At 49.5% G+C, this 14,838-nt stretch overlaps 2 protein-coding genes across 8 annotated transcripts in view; one reads left to right on the top strand and one right to left on the bottom strand.

Moving 5' to 3' along the window:
• The window catches only part of MYO15B (myosin XVB), a gene marked incomplete at its 5' end in the record, with an annotated part of 39,406 nt that extends 32,842 nt beyond the window's left edge, over positions 1-6,564 (top strand). Inside the window, 12 exons of the mRNA XM_010407515.3 lie at positions 178-254; positions 630-706; positions 1,277-1,407; positions 1,672-1,766; positions 2,049-2,126; positions 2,270-2,378; positions 2,699-2,847; positions 3,206-3,333; positions 4,049-4,182; positions 4,667-4,800; positions 5,226-5,366; positions 5,627-6,564. Of these exons, the coding sequence (XP_010405817.3) occupies positions 178-254; positions 630-706; positions 1,277-1,407; positions 1,672-1,766; positions 2,049-2,126; positions 2,270-2,378; positions 2,699-2,847; positions 3,206-3,333; positions 4,049-4,182; positions 4,667-4,800; positions 5,226-5,366; positions 5,627-5,686 (1,313 nt within the window). The remainder of the gene's footprint in view (positions 1-177; positions 255-629; positions 707-1,276; positions 1,408-1,671; positions 1,767-2,048; positions 2,127-2,269; positions 2,379-2,698; positions 2,848-3,205; positions 3,334-4,048; positions 4,183-4,666; positions 4,801-5,225; positions 5,367-5,626) is intronic.
• Positions 6,565-6,851: 287 nt separating this feature from the next.
• The window catches only part of RECQL5 (RecQ like helicase 5), a 38,552-nt gene continuing 30,565 nt past the window's right edge, over positions 6,852-14,838 (bottom strand). For 4 of the 7 annotated variants that reach the window (XM_039562071.1, XM_039562072.1, XM_039562073.1 and 1 more), the window contains 11 exons: positions 13,893-13,992; positions 13,353-13,389; positions 12,492-12,550; positions 12,293-12,369; positions 11,718-11,811; positions 11,123-11,263; positions 10,045-10,700; positions 9,770-9,848; positions 8,649-8,900; positions 8,112-8,184; positions 6,852-8,015 (listed from right to left, as the gene is read on the bottom strand). In XM_039562071.1, the coding sequence (XP_039418005.1) occupies positions 7,915-8,015; positions 8,112-8,184; positions 8,649-8,900; positions 9,770-9,848; positions 10,045-10,700; positions 11,123-11,263; positions 11,718-11,811; positions 12,293-12,369; positions 12,492-12,550; positions 13,353-13,389; positions 13,893-13,992 (1,669 nt within the window). In that variant the 3' untranslated portion in view covers positions 6,852-7,914. Of the gene's footprint in view, positions 8,016-8,111; positions 8,185-8,648; positions 8,901-9,769; positions 9,849-10,044; positions 10,701-11,122; positions 11,264-11,378; positions 11,580-11,717; positions 11,858-12,292; positions 12,370-12,491; positions 12,551-13,352; positions 13,390-13,892; positions 13,993-14,838 lie in introns of those variants that run through there. The other 3 variants (XR_005603295.1, XR_005603296.1, XR_005603297.1) reach the window with 3 other exon arrangements.

Raw genomic sequence — 14,838 nt, 5'->3', positions numbered from 1 at the left:
GACGTTGCCTTGAGTGCAAACTGTCCCAGAACACTCTGCCTGGGCTTTGGGCTGACTCCAGGTGTCCAGTGCAAGCCTTGTAATAGCAGAGGAGTTTTCAGGACGCTTCCTTGCCCACTGCCAGCCCCATGGCAGAACCACCCCTGCTCAGACTAAAGGCCAGGCTTTGCCTTGCAGCGCTGATGCGGTTCATGGGAGATCAGCCAAAACACAAGCACCAGGCTGAGGTCCAGTGCATCTATGAAATCCTTCAGGTTTGTGAGATTCCCTGGGAAGAGTGCAGCAGCACCAATGGGAATGGAGGGCCAAGACCTTGCTGGGAAGGAAAAGGGCAGGGAGAGCCATAATGCCACCTCCTACATGAGGAAGGGAGCTGAAACAGACTGTGGGGAGGGGTTGCATGTAAATGGTTTCCCTGGTTATCACTGTCTGGATGAGAGCACAACCTGCCTCTCCTCTCTCCTTCTTTGAGCCAAAATAGCACTGGAGACCAGAGGCTGCAAAGGCCAAACTTTAAGCCAAACTGGCAGAGCTCTGAAGCTGGGAGAGGAAGGGCACAGAGATGACCTGGGAATGTCTCTGATGCTCTTATCCTCTCTCTGATGCTGTTTTCTCCTCTCTGGATGCAGCTGTGCAAGGAGAAGGAGAATTTGCACGATGAGATCTACTGCCAGGTCATCAAACAGGTCACCCACAACCCTCACCAGTGAGTACCAGCACTGCCAGCTCCTGTGTGTGCACAGCTGGAGAGGAACCATCTGCTGCAGGGACACCAGGGCCAGGGGAGAGGGTGTCTCCTCATGATGTGTTGTCCCCAGCTGCTCCAGTGCTGAAGCATCTGCTGAGCACTCAGGAAATTTTGCCCATCACTGCGTGTGGCATTTTCACTTCAGTGGATATTTCTCCTTGTATTTCTGGCTGCTGATCTATCTGGGCACCAGTAAACGTTCCTGGTGGCTCCTGGTCGTGGTGCTGTTCAGAGCTCTGATTTCTCCTCCCAGCCTTGGGGAATTGATAAAAATCAGTCAAGGACTGGCTTGGCCCCACACTGCCCTGTGAGGTGGCAGCAGTGGTATCCGAGTGGCCTTGACTGTTCCTTTTCTTTGCTTGCTATTGGAATAACTGTATCAACCTCTTGCTCAGCACAAGAAACCTCTGCCCAAGGGCTGACACCTCCTTTTCTGCCAACTTCCAGAGGTGTTCTGGGCTCACTTTGAGCTGCTCAGAGCAGGAATTGTCTTGTCCCAAGGTGCCCACAGTCCTTTCTGTTCCCCAGGGAGAGCGAGCTGCGGGGCTGGTTGCTCTTAAACCTGCTCACTGGGTACTTCCTGCCTTCCAAAATCCTCATGCCCTATGCCACCAAGTTCCTGCAGCTGGCCAGCAGTGATCCATCCAGCACCCACCACGGTGAGACTGTTTGTGTCCTGTAAAGCAAATATTCTAGATCTAATCCCCCCATCCTGTCATTCCCCTGTCCTGGAAACTGTCTGTGGCTGGCTCCTCATGGTTTGGATATGTCCTGGGAGGGTGGGAGGTGAGGTCAAGTCTCTCTGCTCCCCTAGAAGTGACCAGGGGTTAAATTTGACCCACCCAGGATGACCCAACACCATAGGACGTGATGTTTAGTTCTCTGTTTGGCTCAGCACATGGAGCTTTTTCCTTTTCCTGCAGATATAGCCAAGATCTGCCAGAGCAACCTGCGGAAAAACTTCCTGTACGGGGGCCGTCGGCACCTCCCTTTCCCTGTGGAGATGGAGGCACTGCTGGTATGGAGGGACAGGGAAGTGGGGATGGTGGGAAGAGGGAGAGGGCAGAGGGTTGCTTGGAGGTGCCACGTGCAGCGTGACAGAGGCAGATGGTGTTCCAGGAGAGGAAATGGAGCATGTGGATGGAAGGAGCTTGGGAAGTGCAATGCCACGGAGTGGCCAGGGAAGAGGCAGGTGCTATGGACAAGCAGTGGAAGGCAGGGATGAGGAGGAAGAGGGAGAAACACATGTGGGGCTGATGGGACCCTGCGTGTCTTGCTGCCTGAACGCTGTCCTTTGCAGAAGGGACACGGTGCCCGCCGGCTGGTGGTGCTGATGCCTGGAGGCATGGAATACCTCACCAAGATCAGGACATTCACTGTGAGTTTCCAGCTGTGAATTCCTTCACTGGTCTGGACTCTGAGCCACACCAGGGAAATCCCTTATCTGACAAGGAATAATGTGTCTACCTGCCCCTGGGCTTGCCTGGTCACTGTATTCATTTCCTTCTTTCCTTGCTTCAGGTGGCCAAGGAGCTCTTGCAGGAGATCTGTGAGCAGATGGGAATAGGTGAACAGCAAGAGATACAGGACTTTGTTCTCTTTGCTGTCAGGAGTGACGACAAAAATCTTGGCAAGTAAAGACCAGCATGGAGCTTCTCTCTTCCAGCAGCCGCTGTAACAGGGAGCATCACAGCTCCTGCTTGGAATAGTTCTTCCACCCTTGCTGGCTCCTGGGAGGGTCCTCCTAAGCAGTTTCCCTGTGTATTAGGGTTAAGGATTGATGCTGCTCGGGCTGTGTTGTTTGTTCCTGAAAGAGGTGTGTGGCTCCGTGTCCCTTTGGAACGGCTGATGGTTGGAATAAGGGCAGGGTGGAGCTGAGGTGGGCAGGAAGGCTCCTGTCCCAGCCCTTCCACCAAGAGGGATGGATGACCCTGTCTCTGTGTCATGTAGGTAAAATGGTGAGGCCAATTAAACTGGAGGAGTATCTCCATGATTACCTGCTGGAGGACAAGCTGGTCACTGTGACCTTACGCAGGCTCACCTGGAGGACACCTCTGCACTTTGACAACCAAATTTACACAGATGTCCATTATGGACAGGTAAGCAAGAGCAGGACCCTCCCTAGCAGGGACAGATGTAGTGTCCAGGCCAACAGGAAAGTGCCAAGGGGGCTGAAAAAGCAGGAGGGCTTCGGCTGATAGGCTTTGTGTGCTGCTTCTGGGAGTGACTGAACACTGAAGCTATGGATGCCAGGAAGGCTCTGTGCCTGTGGCCCTAGCCTGGAGCAGTGCTGCTCCACACATTGTGCAGCTCCTCAGGCTCTTCCTGAGCCCAGAGAGCCTTTGTTTTGCATTATCAGCAAGGCAGGGTGTGGGTCTGTGCAGCCTGGCACTGCCCAGACCTGCCTGTACCATCTGGCAGGTTTAACAAAGGCCTCTTTGCTGTGCTGCCCCTCAGGTGCTGTGGGATTACCTGAATGGGAGGATCCTGCTGGGCCAGAGTAAAGAAACAGAGATGCAGGTGGGCCTTTTGGCAGTGTTCCAGCACTGGGCCAAAGTGGAGCAGCAGAACTCTACTCCCTCCAGGTACGTCTGTGGCAGAGGGGATCTCTCTCTGTGCTGGCCATAGGCACCACAGGGGTTAGGAGCAGGTACCTGGAAATCCTCTCTGGTTAATTAAGAGATGTCCAGTGCTGGAGAACAGAGAGTGTCATGAGGGTGCCATGGTCATTTCATTTGATTGCCATGGGTTTGTAACACCAAGAAGGAAAGGGATGAGCTCATGGCTTGGGTGAATCCTCCTTTGTTCTCTCTCACAAGTGTCAGAGGTTTCAATCCTGGACACCTGAAACCTGTAGTGAGATGCCCAATGGGAATGAAATTGTCCCTGGATACTGGAAACCTTCAGTGCTGCAGCTCCAAGCTGTATTTTCCCACCCCTTCCTTCCCTCGTGCACTTGACTCAGAGCTGAGGTAATGCCTCCATCGGATCCCCTTAAAGCACCAGCAGCAGGGAAATGGCATAACCCTGCTGGTCACTGAAAAGCTCTTGCTGTGTCCAGAAAAGAGGCATTTCTCTCCATGCACGGGTCAGTGGTGCCAGCTGAAGGGTGGTCTCACTGTCTCTGATGTTTCCATCCACCTGACCCAGTGCAGGCACTGTTGTGCTCTTCCTCTCCACCCTTGTCCCCAGATACACAATGGAAAATTGTTGTCCCATCCCCTCCTTCCTCTTAATCCCCTGGCTGATGTTGGATTTTAGCTGGGCAGGGGGTGAATTAGAATCTGGTTTTTGGCACAGGGAAGAGCTGAAGGAATACACTCCAAAGACCCTGCAGCCCTCCATCAGCTCCAACGCTCTGCAGAACCACGTGGCCACACTGCTGAGAACAAGGAAGCCCCTCCAGCCACTGGATGCAAAAATCCAGTTCATAGGTGAGGAGACATCCAAATCTGCTTCAGTTTCTGTGCTGGTTCAGTTTCTGGAAGCTGCTCCAAATGCCCTTTTGGGACAATTCATGAGGTTGTTGATGATTCTTGGAGCCTGGAACGGGCCATGGCAATAGAATTCCCTGACAGCCCCTCACTGTGGATTAGAACTTGTTCCCAAGCATGGTGGTCACAGTAGAAGTTCCATCTCTTGTAGGAGTCTGCAGTGGATTTTCAGAGCTCTGTACAAGCTGTGTTTTAATTTATATTCTAGCTGCACATCTGTTTTCTGGTCAGAAAAGGACAGGACATCCACTGAGCCTACTGAGAATTGAGTCTCAGAAGCCAGGGAGGGAGGGAGAAGTTGCCAATCTTACTTTTTAACGTAGAAAATCTTGGGAACACTGGCAGCTTTGACCCCCTCAATCTGGTGCAGTAAATTGCTGGCTGGAAGCTGCTGCCCTCAAGGCTGCTTTTTGCTCTGTTCTAGAGCACGTGATGAAATTGCCTTTCTTCGGCTACACCACCTTCGTTGTGGAGAGAATCAGTGATGACACGGTCCCCGTGCCCTGTTTCTTTGGTGTGAACAAGGAGGAGATCGTTGTGGTGGATGGCTCCACCCAGGTATGCCAGACATTTTCCCCTGATGTCTGTCAGATACCAACTTTGACTTTTAGAAGAACTTGTGTGGGAAGAGGCTGGAATTCCCTGCATCACAGCCACTCTGACAACAGCACTGGCCCAAAGCAAGAGAGTGTAGAACAGTCATTACAGCCATGGGCTCTTTTGTAAGTCCAGTGTTCATGCTCACAAGCACAATCCACAGTAAAACTAAATGTAGAACACATTCCTGCTTGTCCCAATCCTGTGGGAGTTCCAGGGCTGTGCTGGGCAGCTGGAGCCTGCCCTGTATCCTGCACACACTACCCTGTGCCCCAGATCTTCCCTCAGCTTTCAACAGGCTCTTGAGGTGACTTGTGGTGAGAATCAGATGGTGTCAGTGGTAGGGACTGCTCCTGAGAGTGGCTGGTGGCTTTTCCCCTTCGCAGGTGGTGTCCCAGGTCATTCCCCTGAAGGAGCTGCAGAAGATGCGCACCCTGAGGCCCCTCTCCAGCGGGGGCCTTCCCGGCCTGGAGCTCAGCTATGGCTCCCCTGGCAGCCCCAGGGCCATGTGGGTGGAACTGTCACAGGTGAGATCAGCCTGCACCTGCAGCTTCCTCCTGGCACCTCACGAATCACCCTCCCCTGCCCAGCTGAGCCTCTGCTGCTGCTCCTCTCTCCTGCCCCAAAGGAGGAGGGGGACACTGCATTTCCCAGGCTCCAAAGTGCAGCTCAGTCCCAGCACATGGCTGATATTTAATGATGGGAAGTGATTTATGGGAATATTTAATTAGGGGAAGCAGCTCTTTCTGGGGCAAAGAGTGATTGATGCTGGTTTGTGTTTTGACAGGCCAAAGAACTGTACCACACGATTGTTGTCATCCTGGATAAAACAGAGCTGCACTCCTAGAGCCTGAAAGGAGGAGAATGGCCAAGGAAACAGCACTGTTTCCCTTTCTCTGAACTTGATCAGTGCTCCTTGACCGGTCTTTGGGAAAGAACTCTTCCAGAAGACACCCATGACCTTGGCCAGCTGCTTTCTAAGAATGCCACCGCAGTGTTTGTTGATGGAGTGACCATAACCCTCGTGACCTGCCATTCAGTCCCCAAGCACTTCCTTGAAACAATCCAGGCCGTGGCTAAACAAACCCCAAGGGCCTCTCCAAACCACAGCCCGTTCCAACAAAGAGCAGCTGGCCCAAAGCAAGCACTTGCCTTCAAGCTTTGCACTGTGCAACTCCTCCTTTCTGTTTTCAATTAATTATCATGAGCAAAGCCTGGTGCTTGCCAGAGATTTGTGTATCCCAGTGCCCAGCTGAGGCCGTGTAATGCCTGCACTGGCTGCTGGTGTTTTCCAGGAGCCAGATTAGTCTCTGAATTGATATGCAGAGGTCCTGTAGCAGGACTTGTGAAGCAGGAGTTTATAGAAAGCATCTTAATTGAAAAGCAGATGAGTGTTAATAATACAATTAACACATATGCTGGGGCACAAATTGAGTTGCAATGGTAAGGAAGTTTATTGTTAATTAATTCCTCACTGACATAATTATATGCACATGCTTCCCTCTACTATAAAGAAGTCAGTCATGGCCATGCAGCTGTCAAGACTTCAATGATGGCTCCATGCCCATGGAGGAAGCATCTTCAAACAGAACTTGTATTATACTGAAGTGTTTCAGGTCGTACAAAAATGTTTAATTTATTTTTATTGCCACAGCTCTGCTACTGACCTGAGAAGTAACTGTCCTTTAGGAAATTGCAATAAAATAAGCACAGAGATGTTTTGAAGGTATGATATGGTAGATCTCACATCTAACCTGGGAAAACTCAACTGCAGGTAATGGGCAAAGCTTGAGGAAAATGTTGTCACTGTTGGCAGGGAAGGGGTGCTCAGTGCATTGCTCTGAGGGTGCTCAATGCAAGCCCTGATGCAGTCAGACTCTTCCTGGTGAGCTGATGCCAGTGGGAACTACAGCATCTTCCCTGCCAGGTGCTTCCCTTTGAGTGCTGCTTAATGTACCTCAGACCAGTCTGTGTGAGTGAGTGGTAAGAAAAAGCTTCCAGGAACGATCCACAGCAGTTATAACATTGCTTTATTGTCAGTTCTGCATATACCCTTCAGAACATCTAAAAAAATACATCTGTGGAGTGATCCAAACCCCTGGGCAGCCTCTGAGGCTGAAGATTCCCTCTGGCAGCACTAAAGCCTGAGCCCACCAGCCCCTGTAGGTAGGGAATAGAGGCAGAACCCAACAAAACTCCAACAGGAAGGACTTGTGCCAGGGACTCGGGTTCAGGTTCCATATAAACATAGCAGCAGAGTACCACAGTGTCAGTTTGAGGGCCACAACAGAACCTTCCCCAGCTGTAACAGCAGCATTGCCTCCTGTATTGCAGACTTTTGGTGAGGCACAGGGAGCAAATATGGCTTTAGGGATTATGAGCAAATGCTGAAATTGTTGCAGAGGTTCATACTGAGAGTATCATCACTTAAATTAAAGGGCAGACAGAACTAGACAAAGTTAAAGAAGTTCACATTAAAAGAAAAAAAATCCAAGTTTCTCCTCCTTTAGAAAGCAAGCACTGCCTCCATGGTAATAACAAAATACTCCTCTCCTGCCCTTCAAAGGAAAATATTCCATCCTGGAACTCAAACACTGAGGTTGTCAGGCAGCCCTGAGCAAAGCATGAGAACTTGCAGCATAAGGCTTCTATTGGTGACACTGAAATAAGAGATGGGGAGCGAGGGGAGAAGCTATTTAGGAAGGAAGGTGCCATCCCAAAGCAGTGTCCCAGCTGGAAAGTCTGAGCCCTGCCCAGACTGCTGCAGGGAATAGAGGTTGGAGACAGTGCAGAACACCCAAGGCAGCAGCCCCTAACAAACACAGCAGGTACAACTTCACACCTTTTGGTCCTTGAGGGTTTCAGCACCCCAGTTATTGGGAAAACTCGCCATGAGTTCACAGAAACTGGTTCCCTGGGAGTGTGTGTCACGAAGGACAGAAGCGAGCAAAAATGCAGTGGGGAAAAGAAAAATAAATCTCATTTCTGCAGTCTCATAAAACCCTCCATGGCTGAGTTCTTCCAGGTCCCCTGGTAGTGCTGCTGGAGGAAGGAAGAGCCAACAAGGAGCAGGGATCAGCTCTCCAAGCTCTGCAGCTCCTCCCAGTCTGCCTCACTCTCACACCTGAGCCTTGTTTTGAAAAACTCCTTGATGAGTCTCTGTGCTTCCTCCTTCACTGCAAGAAGGAGATGCAGTTTTGAGTTGATACTTAACACATCTGCCCCCTCTAAAGCCAGGAATCCATTTGGCACTGAAATAACCCCAGACTCACCTGTCTTGCGGGCAGGGCTCTGCTCCTGGGTCAGTAAGTGAGACAGGTGCCTGGCAAAGCCCTTGAACAGGTCCTGCACAAATGGGGAAGACAAAGAGCAGAAAGCAGACACTGGTTACCTCACCAGTCTGTTTCCATGTTTGTCTTGCCCTCAGCACAGACTGGCTGGAGCACAAAGCACTCCTAGACTGAACACACAGCTGCAGCCACAGCTGGCCCTGCAGTACATATCCTGCCTTGCAGGGCACAGCAGGGAAACTACACCAGCACTGAACCTGAGCTGCTGCTACCCCACAGGTGGGAGTTAAAAACGTGCCAGGGTTTAACGTGAAAGTATGAACAATCACAAGTAAGTGTGGAACCAACCCTTCTGTGGGAGAGGGGAGCTGCTGCACCTGGAGTCACTAAAACAGCACATACCAAAACATAACTTGGAAATGAAAGGTGGGATCCAGATTATCTCCCCTTTCTTAGAGCTCCAGATCCCTAGAGAGATTAACTCTCCTTCAGTTAAAGAGGGCCATGAGCTATGCCTACCTTGGAAGCAAATTTGCCCCCCTTGTAGAATGGGGTCAAATACTTGACAACGATGTCTGCAGTCTCTTTGAGGGACATGCCTTTGGTCACTGGCTGTATGGTCTTGCTGCTTCCTTCTTTATCACACTGTGCTAAATTTGAGTCAAAAGTCACCTTCTTCTTTGTTGGACCAACACTTTTGCACTCTGGCTGGGTCAGAATTGAAGATTTTGCTGCTGTCCGTAGCCGCTTTTTTACGGGACTTTCCATATCCTGGAGAGGGGACAGAAGAAAGACAAACCCACCAATTCCTGTGGCAGCATCACACTTCCAAGCAGCCACCACCACCTTCCAAGAACATGAATTTTGCAGCATCCTGCATCCTCTCCCTCCAGTGAATACCAAATAAGAATCTCTGTAACCCTTTTTGCTGTGCAGACACTATTTCCCACACAAAGGGACTTCGAGAAAAGCCCTTTAAAGAATACCACATTTAGAACTACCCTGTGCTCCTATTGGGGCAGCTAACTGCTAGCCCCTGTCCTACAGAGGAAAAACTGACTGGGAAAGACTTCTCAGGATGTCTGCTGAGAATACACCCCTCAGGAAGAATCAGCCACATCAGGAGAGCCACATTCCTGCTCAGTTTGGAAGAGAAAGGAGACTGCAGTGTTGCAGAGACAGCTGCCAGGCTGCCTCAGCTGCCAAATGCAGAAGCAGAGGCTGAATGGCAAGGCAGGCTGCAAGCAGGGGTCATTTCCCAATGGTCTCTGGCCTGTGGTTGTGCTCTTGCCTTGAGAAAGCAACTCCCTAATTATAGTCAGTGACAGATCTCAGGGGGTGGAGACACTCATTCCAGGCAAGTCACCAGCAAGGGCACAGTCACATGAGTTGCACAGAGGAGGAAACAAAGCAGTGGACAAAGAGCTCTCCACCTCAGCCCAAGGTGCTGGCAGGGCCCAGAGAGCAGCAGGGAAACACCAGGAATGCAGCACAACTGGGATTCTTCTCTCTGCTACAACTGCAGCTGGGCCCTCCCCAGATAAATAAGACTCTCAGAGCAGGAGTGTCACTCCCAGAGAGAAATTTGGAACAAGATGAACACAAGAAGTAGAAGAAATCAGCATTCATTGAAGTCTTACCTCATCTGATCCTGGCCGCTTCCCACTGTCACCTTCCCCAACAACAGGTAGCTCAGTTTCTGCAACATTTTCAGCAGCACTAGTGGGAAGAGTGGAGAGAAGGCCAACTGTAATCATTCCACAGTGAAAATATTTCTGCATTCACTGCCAGTGGCCATGAGACTGCATAGTAAAGCAAGAGTCTCCCTCACCCACCCAGAGACCTCATACAGGTTTCTAGGACAAGGCTGGTGGGGCTCTGGGCAACACAGGGAGCAGAGAAGTAGAGATTTTACCTGGACTTCACATCCATTTCTTCCTCAAGCAATTCAGATTCAGCAGCCTGTTGAAAATTCTCCCCTCTCTCAGTCAGTGTTACTTCTGTTTCTCTCAGTTCTTTATTCTCTGCCTGGAACTGCCCAGTCAGATCTCCAAAGTCAGCTTCTTTTTCCTGAGGGGTTGGTTTCTCTTGACACATGCTTTGAGAAGAAACCTGAGGTAGTGTGCTTGCAGAACAGCCACCTCCCTTTGATGAGCTGCAACTTTGGGCTTTAGAGCCACTTTTGGGGAGAGAGAAGAATTTGGAAATATCCTGTGATTCCTTTTTAGCTGCTTCTGCGAGCATTTGCTGCTTCTTGCTACGTTTGGACTTCTTAGCAGGGCTCTCCCCAAGGGCAGTTTTTGTGTCTGGACTGGGTTGCTGCCCCTTCTTTTCTGGATGTAGTTCTACCCCTGCACTCTCACCCACTGCTTTGGTTGCTGTTTCTTTCCTCTGGAGAACAGGCTTTCTGGTGTCCAGGTCCAGCCTGCAGCTGCTGCTGTCCTGCCCATTTGGACAGTCTGTTTCGACAGGCTTTGCATCACTCTCCTCCTGGATCTTCAGCAGTTCTGAAGCTGTCTGGAACAAGCTGGATCTCTTTGGAAATCCTGCTCCCACACGCTTGGGTTTGAACTGGGGAGACAGGAAGAAGAAGAAATTTTGGATGTGAGATCCCTGTGTGCAGCACCCTGAAAGGAGCTGAGTTTCTGCATACTATACACCAGTGTGGGCAGCTGTAAGCTGGGGGAGGCTCTAAAACTGAGTTATCATCACACCCATCAAACTGAGACATGAGGGAAATGGATTAGGTGGAAATCCTAGGCCAGCAATAAGAAAACAAGGCAGCATCCTTGGATAGAGCAAGGTGAGAAAGAACTTATTTAAGCTGTGGCCTGCACATGGATTAGATTCACTAACAACAACGTGATGGACAGGAAAAAGCAATTACAGCAGAAATATGCAGTTGTGGCCACAGAAAGGACACAAAACAAGTTTATAAAAAGGCAGACAGACAAAACACACCATTCCCTCCTGTCTATCCCACCAGTACTCACCGAGGGAACCTGGGATGCAGGGAAGAAGTCCTCTTCTGCTGGAGACACAGATTTTGTTTCCAAATTGCTGCTACCATCAGTTCCAGACCCAAAGACTGAGAACAACTCCCCTTGTTTGGAGGCTTTATTGATTTCTGCCACCTGAAAAGAGAACAGAAATATCCTCTAAAGGCCAGAAATCTTTATGTATCCCTGCCTTTGTACATACTAAAAGCCATAGTAACAAAACAAGTATCTGCCCTGGAGAGGCACCTGCCTCAAGAACAGAAACATCTTCGGAGAGACTGATGGCAAGCAGATAACCTAAGCCAAGGCTTCTCCAGTGTCAGCAGCAGCCTGAGGAATTCCCAAATCCCTGTATTGCTAGAACATATCTGGATAAGCTTGCACTGCTAGGTAGGTTTTCAGAGCCTGTAAAGCCAACAAAGATGTGAACCCAAGGTGATTCTGGGCCCTCCTGGAAACAAAATCAAGAAGAAAGATTTGTAAGACACCCGAGGCAAAACAGAGCTTGTCCTTCACCTTTCCCACACAAACTCTGTCCCATTTGCCCTGGAGCTTCCAGGGAGCAGCAGGTGGAGATGTTTGTCCCTACCTTCTTTAGCACAGCTGCCTTGTAGGAGTTTGCCATTTTGCTGGTCCGGAAAGCTTCATATTCCATTTCCACTGCACAAGCAGCAGGGTCTGACCTGAAACACAGGCTGGGGTGATTCCTGGCAAGACACACTTCTGCATCTGCAAAGGGAACACTAATGCTTAAGTATCTCCCAGAAAGTACTAAATCCACTCCCTCCGGTTCAAGAATAAGTGATAACTTCAAGTTCAGTCCTAAGGGATGTAGTGGTGAGTTGATGGAGAACGGAAAGGGTGATGAAAACGGTTTCAAATCAAGATTTTTGCCCACTGCTCCGTTTGAGAAGTACACTATCCCCATCTTGTGGGACAGGGAAGAACTGCCGCTCCTGGGACCAAGCTGATAACAACGATCAGCCACAGGAACCCTCAGATCTGATCCCCAACATCACTGCCAGAAAGATGCTGTTAAGTGAAACTACATCCTTGGACAAAATAACTTAAAAAAGCATTCCCTGAGAATGGTAATTCTGCTCAGGGAAGAGCAGGCCCTGTGTTAAGGGACTCAGTATGCACCCCTTTTTCCTCATCTCGTACCCTTTTCCTTCTGCTGCTGGAGTCTTTTGGTTGTTGCTCAAAGCTTCTTCCAGCATCCTCAAGCAGTGTTCCCGGCCCTAGGAAACATGGGATACTCAGACATGCTCTACAGAAGTCTCAGCACCCCTTGGACTTCCAGCCCTGAAGGAGTAAGGACAGGGCAGGCAGAAGCTTTGTCGTTCTTTACAACATCCCTTACCTTCACTGTGAGCTTGGAGATCCTCCTGCTGGCAGCATCCTTCAGGGGACAGTCTGCACCTGCCACAGGAGAGGAATTTGGGAAAGGAGCCATGGCAGGGCTGAGCTGATGGAGAATGTCTCAGCTGTCATGGGGAGGTGCCAGTCCAGTACTGCCTGGCTTTCCCCTCCCTGCATTGTCACCCAAGGAACACTGTGGTCTCCCTTTTTACCTGGAGTAGCTACACACTCCGAAAGAGTAGGCAGAAACCAAAGTGAGAATGTTTTCTGTGATTGGAAACATCTACTTCAGAGTTTAGGACTGGCAGCTTTCCAAAATCTCCCCACATCAGAAAACCTTTCTTCAAGGCTCTTAGGAAACTCAAATTTTTTCTGCTCCCCCACAATATCAACCAAAAAGCCAGGCTGGATAGAGTAACGTGACCTATCAAGTGTTCTTTCACAACAGTGCCAGACAGGACCCCAAGCAGCACAGTTACAAACAGCAAAGGTTTTCAGCAGTCTCCTTATAACCCAAGTATTATTAGTAGCATTAGTATTAGTATTAGTATTATTAGTATTAGTACTGCTGCATAACCACTGCAGAAATAGCCTACACTACAAAGTCAGGTTAGACAGAGTTTTCCTTCTCCCTTGCTTATTTGGAAATGTTGTTCAGAAAGATGCATTCCATATCTTCACCCCAACCAAAGCTAAGCTGTGATCCATCTCCTCCAGCCAAGTTTTCACAGCCAAAAGCTTGACCTCTGTGCCTAGGGACTGATACCTCCAGTGGTGATGCTGTACAAATTGCATGCAGCTGCAAAATACAAGACTTTCTTCTCCCAAAGAAAACCCATTATAAATCAAAGAAGATATTTACTTGGAGGAACAAAATCTTCCTTTTCTGGTTCTTTGCCCTGGAAGAAAACAAAGATCAGTCAAACACTTCCATTCCTACTACACACATGCAGATCTAGAAGCACAAAAGACATCTTTTATAGCCCTGCTCCAGGGAAAATTAAAGCTGAAGTTATAAAGGCATTGAATAAGCACCAAAACAGGGCCAAGAAGACAAAGAATGAGAACCAAAGCCAAAAGTTCACCTCTGTTATAGGAATATTTAAGAGAAGCTGAATGGGGAAATCTGTTTTCACTACTACCAGGGGTATTAAAACCAACAGGCTCCTCTTGCTCAGCACTGCAGAGAAACCAGCACACGAATAAGCTGCACTTCTTCCTATTATGGGACTGGCCCAGAATACGGAGAACACAGCAAAAGCAGAGGTACAAGAAATAAAAGACAACAAGCAGCAGCAAGATGAAATAATTTACTGTCACCAGTGCCAGGAAGCCTTTCTGGCTGTCAGACAAGCTCACAGCAAACCCTCTGTGCACCCCTTAAAAACCGACCCCAACTCACTTTGCGCAGACTCATCTGCTTCTTGTAGAAGTTGTCCCACTCCCGTTTCCGACGTTCCTCATTATCTTCATCCCAGTTCCCCCTGCCTTCCTCATCATACCTGGATAAGGCAGGAAAGCAAGAGGAACAAGCATTTCTGTAGCTGCAGCATTAACTGGGGGACAAGTTTGGGAAACCACCCCAGTGATGCATCCCACATCCTTTTTGAACAAGTCTTCCCTTTGAGTTTCCCTGCCATTCCCCAACCTGGACAGCAAGTGAGTGTCCTCCAAAAATTCACAGTATTTGTTAACCCCATAAACTAGTAGGCAGTGGCATGAATTAATAGCATATAACTAGTGCCCTGAAAATGGAGGGCCCCATTTCAGAAGCTCTACCAGATCCTCCCAGGGGGTTCAGGAGTCACTGCATCATGTCATGTACCCCTTCTGTCAGTCCCTCCCGCCCTGGGAGCAGAGATGGCAGAAAGGGCACAGCATCCATTCCTCAGTCTCACTTGTTCACAGGCTGCTGAAATAAATGAAATCCCCATCTCCAAACCACTGAAATACAGCAGCTGATCCTCACCAGACGTACCCAGGAATTCACTGCCTCCCACAGATGCCACAGCCAAAACTTACAGGTATCACAAATCTGAACTTTAGGGCTGCTGACCATCACAACTTCCAAGGCAAAACTACAATCAGACCATGGAAAGGTTCAATGAACCAAGTGGCAAACACTGTTCTGTACAACAGCATTGGCTGCAGCTTCTCAGGTCCTGAGACCAAACACAGGCTTAGGTCACAAGTCCTGGTTTCCTTTGACTCAGCTGGACTTGGCCAAAGAACAAAGCGACCAATCTCAAGCTTTTTAAGGTAAAGCAGAGGGCCAGGCCAGCCTACAGCACTGTGTATCCTGGCACAGCTTCATGGGCAGTGCCAGCAGAGGAACTTCATCCTGACAC

The sequence above is a fragment of the Corvus cornix genome, chromosome 18, assembly GCF_000738735.6.
Source record: "Corvus cornix cornix isolate S_Up_H32 chromosome 18, ASM73873v5, whole genome shotgun sequence".
Lineage (NCBI taxonomy): Eukaryota > Metazoa > Chordata > Aves > Passeriformes > Corvidae > Corvus > Corvus cornix.
This window is presented reverse-complemented; position numbering and strand designations above follow the sequence as displayed.